The sequence below is a fragment of the Micrasema longulum genome, unplaced genomic scaffold (genome assembly GCF_059751315.1).
Source record: "Micrasema longulum isolate JH-2025_06_02 unplaced genomic scaffold, ASM5975131v1 h1tg000261l, whole genome shotgun sequence".
NCBI classification, from domain to species: domain Eukaryota; kingdom Metazoa; phylum Arthropoda; class Insecta; order Trichoptera; family Brachycentridae; genus Micrasema; species Micrasema longulum.
Genome location: NW_028277465.1, coordinates 2,249,467 through 2,256,037, shown reverse-complemented (window position 1 = coordinate 2,256,037; position 6,571 = coordinate 2,249,467). Strand labels below are relative to the sequence as shown.

At 30.8% G+C, this 6,571-nt stretch overlaps 1 protein-coding gene across 1 annotated transcript; it reads right to left on the bottom strand.

The window, feature by feature from the left end:
• Positions 1–4,291: 4,291 nt before the first annotated feature.
• On the bottom strand, positions 4,292–5,023 carry LOC148283118 (protein C10). Its single transcript, XM_088224089.1, has one exon. It carries the CDS (start codon positions 4,897–4,899, stop codon positions 4,549–4,551), a length of 351 nt encoding a protein of 116 aa, XP_088080215.1. The 5' UTR covers positions 4,900–5,023; the 3' UTR covers positions 4,292–4,548.
• Between the last annotated feature and the right edge of the window lie 1,548 nt (positions 5,024–6,571).

Genomic DNA, 6,571 nt, shown 5'->3' with positions numbered 1-6,571 from the left:
TTTGACCTCTTCATGTAAATTGTATTTTACATGGAAAATTGGCATTAAAATCTAAACGCTAGTTACAGAGTTAATACTAGTTACAAAATTGTATGTGTACCATCTAGAAACACTGGAAATAATTATTCCTTTCTGACTGTCGTCATTGCAATAGTTTAACGGGATTATTAAATAATGTATATTTTTTATGAAATATTATAATGTGCACTCAAGTTATTATTGAATTTGTTTACTGGGCAATATCTATGCAGGCTTTATAAACCCGGTTGTAAAATATTATGTTTAAATTTTATTTTGGAATGAAATAATTAGGTTAGAAACGAGATTGCGACTGCTTTGCATTTACATTGAATGCAATTAAGATTAGCAGACATTACAAGTTGTAGAATTATACCGGGAATGTATTTTATGTACGGGTAATATATATTCATTTGAAGCCACATTTCATTGAAAATTGTCAGTGAGTGATAAAAAAGAGTGTCAATTAAATGTGTCTGAGGATGTGGACTGAGAAATCTTTCAGAGCGAAAGTTTCCGTAACTTTGGATACCGCTTGAATATAAGGACATACTGCGTACATTTCACCAAAGGAACGTTTCATGTTTTGTATTTATTTTAGTTGAAGTTATTCTTTATGTTATAATTGTATCACAAAGCCAGAAAGACATTGAGTAATTGCATTTATGAATATGTCTTATGACCCTATTTTGTTTTAACAGAAATTCTCGTCATTAATTATTTTTACAAATAATATGACACTTATCTGTTTTTATTTTATTCAATCTATTAGCAAAGCTGTTATAACTTTATTAACATGCTTAAAAAAGTGTATTCTTTAGAAGCATTGTATTTACATGTCTAAGTAACGGTTTACATAGGCAATCTTAATTTTTCCAAATACAGTTAAAATCATAGTCAAATGCGGTCTATGTGAGTAAATAATTAATACCGGAGCTTTAAACATAAAATTTGATCTATATTAGAAGACTTTGTTAGTCTATACACTTTAACCAAGTGCGTATTGCTAAATAATAATTATTTTTAAATTAAATAGAAGTCGCATACATTTTTAAACATGCTAGAAAGATGTTTCCAAACTCTGACATTTCAAAATTAAGAAAGTTATATTTTTAAGGGTTATTATTTTCTTAAAGAACTGATGGTCTCAATTTTCGAAAACTGGCGGTGTTTATATAAGTGAATAAATTTTCAGTAGTCCATTCACTTAATGATTGGTGGGATTATAACAATAAATTTGTATTATTAAAGTACCTATGTATCGAGTATGGTGTGTATAGTGCCTTACCGTATTAAAGTAAGCATCGACACGAGTACAGGAAGTGGCGGAGGTAGGGAGGGTTCTGCGGGGAGGAATATAACATTAAGGACTATTTGTAGTGTACAGGTTGGGGAGGAAGTTAGCGGATAAGGACATATATTTTATACAAATCGGTGACATTAGTAATGGGTAAAACTAAAACATGCTGATTTCTTATGGATAGGACTTTTCTAAATATCTCCATGGCTTCGATTATAGATATTCCTCCTGGCTACTTTATTTATCGCAATCCATTTAACTGTAGTCAAATGATGATAATGAATTTTCATAACTTTGCATCACGATTCACTCTAGATCCTTATTGTTGTAATATTTCGAGATTCCATGTGATAAAAAAAACAATATTTTTATAAAGTTATTTACAAAACATTTAGCGAATTTATTTCTTCATAAATGATACGCGATCATTAGATTTATTGGAACATTTTTAAATATGCCATTTTGCAGTACTTCGGGTAATAGAAGAGGTGAATGATAGTGACAAAATACAAATAAGTGCTACATATGAAAAAAGAGTCCTTTAGAAGACTGCTGTAGTATTTGATAAAAGAAAGAAAAATATTGCCAGAACTTGAGTATAATAACGATGTTGTCACCTTTTTACCATTTGATTTGTCTTCAAAAACAATATTTTAATGTTGTTTTACTATCCCGAGCATTTACCAAGAGGTCCCGCACAACATTTTTGTGACAAATTACAGACTTGTAGTATTGCATTTGTTTAAAAAATCTCATTACTAAGAATGAAAAGTTATGATATCTGTACTTTATAAAAATGGCTATATATCATTTATGTATAAATATGCATTTTTAAATTTGTGTTTTTAAATAATATACATACATATGTTTGTTTTTATGAATACATATGACTAATTTTAAAGATTAGATAAAATATATTTTATAGTTTACATAATATGTATACTCTTTACATATATATAATCCAAATATAATTTGTAAAGAGATTATTTCCTAGCATATAAATATAGTCCTTTAAAGCTTGCTCATTTTTATACATTGAATTTAACGTCCATATTGTTAAGGTTAATTGAAAATAATGAAAAAGTTTTATGAATATTCATTATCATATAAGTTTTTCGAGGAAAATATTTTTTTGACATAAATCATCTTAAGTAATTTTATCAACTCTTTGATTTTATAACAGATAACATATTGATTTTTTTTATTATACTGTATAAAACAATAAATTAGTAAAGTGTTATCCAAACATTAAATTTTATTTATTTTTATCAGATTTTTATACTTATAGTTAACTTATTTATTGAATCAAAGTTCTTGTATAATGATGGCTCGTTGTAAATAAACCATCACAAAGACCCAAAAATGCTGTCTATGTATAAATCAAATCATTTTACACATTCTATAATTTTATTTCATTTTGGTGTGGCATTTACAATATAAATATTATATTTATTTCTTTGTAAGTAATATTTTTCCTATTAACAATTAGAGATCCATTGAATTTGTGGTTTTGATAATTATGTATATCAATTGGGATGTTGAGCATTTTAGGAAATGCATACTGATTGCTTGTAAATATATAGAATGGAACATGAAATAATATTATGTAGATTTTCAATTTTGGCTATTTACATAATAAGATTTGATATATATTTGTATGGTATTATAAACTCAATAACAGTCCTTGTTTTATTTTACTCCCTCCTCTGTTAATCCAACTAATCTTAAAAATGTTAACTCGTTTGTGGTTTCAAGAAACAAAGTGTTGAAACAAAATGTATGATTTAACAACCTTTTTCTTGGGCCAATGTATATTTTTTATTCTTAACTGTATTATCACAATGATGCAGTCAGTGCTATGGTAAATTGGATATATAAAACGTTTTCTTGCATGCAGTAAAAATTAGAGCATTTAATTGTATGGCGAAGTTTCTCTAAAATGTATGAAAAAATGAACTACTTTGTAATAAATAGTGAAGTCACAAGCTCTTCTAAATCAACCAATAATAGAATGTTGCGATAGATTTTCCGGTTTCCGCGAAGCGTACTCGCCAATCAGGACAACTCACCAAAGAGAACTAGTGATGTCACGCGCAGAGTAATTAAAAAATTCAAACTAAAAAAAACGATCGAGCATTTAGAAAGTTGCAAATTTTGACCACAGATTAATACAAAACAATTTTAATTATACTGTAATATTAGACAGTCCCTACCTATACTATCAAATCTGCATTTCGCGAGGTTTACAGAAAAGCAAAAGCGAAGCTCGATATTTTCTTAAGAAACTGATACTGTAGAATTGCCAAACAAGTGTCTCGCAAAATGATATATTCAATAACAGCATTTTTTTTTATTAAAAGAATATCTTAAATTGTTAATGTTGACACTCAAAAAATATGTTACGGCTGCCACGTTTCGTATTATGCTAGTATTGGGCGAAGAATAAAATATTATAGATAAATATCTCTGACAGTTCATTTACAGAGTGCATAATGGCACTCTTTAAATGAACTGTTTTTAACTTATGTAACCCTCAATTGGTAAGGGGGAGGGGGGGGTGAAATGTCAAGATCCGTACATTATGTAAGGCTGAGATAAGGCCTTAATCGACAAAATCAAATCAAAAAGGTGGTCTGCATTGCTGCTAGATTTAAGATATTAATGTTCATGGATGCAGAAAACGAGGAGGACCGAGAAAGACTAAGGACATGGCATGACCAAATGCAACAAATACTCAAAAATAGACATGAAATAATCAGTAAGCGCGCGTGAGAAGACACGAATGTAGAGGAAGCGGGATCTGTATGCAAAGATAGAGTAATGTGGCATTCCATCCTCTCTGCCTATCCTTATGGGAAGCGGCGTGATGGTTTGTTGTTGAAAAAATTAATCTAATCAATTTTGCCAGATTTAAAAATTATAAACTCGGGATTTTGCACATTCTAGAGTTATTTTTCAATTAATTAAACAAGATAATATTAATATCAATTTATTGTTTTAATATAATATTTATAACTTTGATAAATTCTACAGCTGGACAAACATAGTTATTTTTGTCTGCTGTTATAGTTAATAGTCTAGACTGGCATCCGAATCACACTGATTATCCCTTCATAGATAAAAGATAAATTTCCTTTTCTATTTCACTTTAAGTGTACCCAACTCAATTTTCAGTTTTTTCACATTCAAGATGGACACACTATAAAACGATAGTTATCATGAAAGTGAGTTCACATTGAAGCCTCGAAAGCTGACTGTATGGATACAGGAGGCAAAAAATGATTTCTTATTTCATTATGAAGGAGCGCAACTTCAGGGTCTATTCCTTCCAGTTCTCTCACCACTTGTGTAAAGTGCACCATACCGTCTCTTCCAGGAGCAAAGCCATAATTTTTTATAACATCCATTTCAATCTGAACAACCATCGGGAAAACTATTTGCATCATTTTTAGCATTTCATTTCCAGCAGATTCCTTCGCTTCATTCAGCTTTACCTCGTTCTCAGGGTCGGCCAAAGATTTGTGTATTTCACGGAGGATCTGACATATCTCATCAGGAGTGTAATTTCTCAAAGATGACATAGTTAAATCCCGAAAATTTATACGAATAGGTACAAATTACTTTAAAAAGGATTAGTTTCAACCTGGTCGACGGAACAATACGTCAATCACACGCCAACTGTCAAATGCACGCTGAAAAAGATGTCAAGTTTCTATGGTATTTTATGATTTACTAACCACAGATTGTTGTATTATTCTTCTTCTTCGTTTTTTTGCTTTTCACATCCTTACTGGGGTGGGGGGTTCTAGATTCAATCCCAGTGGTTATACTTATCAGTATAAGACGAAACTGCAGATGCAGAATTCAAGGTAATGAAAAGGCTCGAAAAGCTATCCTTAAGAAAACTGCTCATTATTATGCGGAAATTCCATTAAGTTTTGACAAAAAGAAAATGAGAACCATAACCATGAAGCTTTAGAACGGCCGGTACAGGTATAACTAAGATATTTTTTACAACAATTTTTCACGCATTTGATTTTAGGAAAACTTTCGAGATTTCAGGTGACTAACCGACTTATTATTAAGGCAAAAAATAAGCACCCGTATTATCTAGTTGCAAACCACAGCCTCATAAAAAACTGAGCCCCGGCTTTTGAAAAAAATGTATCAACCTCCATCCCTTATATTCAACTAATATTTTAAATGAATCATTAGCACAGGCCACCTGTCAGAAACTGCAGAAACACTTAAAAAAAAAAAAAACTTAATTTAGCGCATCTTGTGAATTTTCATCCAGTATCTAACCTTCCCATAATATCTACATATCTAAAAAAAATTGGCTTGTAGAAAATTCCACTGAAATGAGACTGTTGATCAGATATAGCTCTAGCAAATGAGTCTGGAAATTTAGAGATACTCGCTCTCCTTGACACGGGTGCTGCATTCAATATAATTGACTATAACCGTCTTATTGCGATATTGGAAGTTACCTTTGGAATTTGGAAAGTATGGATCCAATTTTTGAACAAATGCAATCAGTTTGAGTTACTGGTAAAAAATCTTCATTTGCCCTTCTTAAATCTAGCATCACACAACGTTCTGTGATTGGTCCTATGCTTTTCACACTGTTCTAATGAATACAATGTATTAAAAACTATTAATTTATTCAGGTTACTTTCTTACTATTTTATGCGGATAATCAACAAATCCATTTTTAATGCGCTCATGGTATAAAAATTTGAAAAATCAAGTGTCTAAATGCATCCAAACTAGACAAACAGACTCAAACTTAATCCATCTATATCTGAGCTTCTATTGACAGGGACAACCCTTTCCCCACGTTCAAAACGGACATATTTCATTTATTAGTTTGAACATTTATTTTACAATATATTTTATTTATTAGCTTACACACTTATTTTGTTAATGACCATGAATTTATTCCCTCTATACTTGAGCTATGAACCTATTTAATAATTAATTACTCGCATATGCTGTGAGCACTGCGTAGTAGTGCTGCCATAGGTGCTCACAGAACATATGTGAGCAGAGCAGTGAATGAGTCTTGACCGATCTCCAATTTCAATCACGGGTCTTCCTTCTCATACAACACTTGTATAAATATTTACTATTTTACCTAGTATAATAAACTAGAATATTTCACAGTGTCTGGACTGGCACCTGAAGCGTACGAGTGATTGTCTTACCTTCACGTAACAATAGGGACGAGGTTGTCAATTTGTTTAAAGTTCG

Bases quoted from the DNA above. Each gene is read 5' to 3' on its own strand.
- LOC148283118 (XM_088224089.1), bottom strand. From the start codon at position 4,899: ATGTCATCTTTGAGAAATTACACTCCTGATGAGATATGTCAGATCCTC.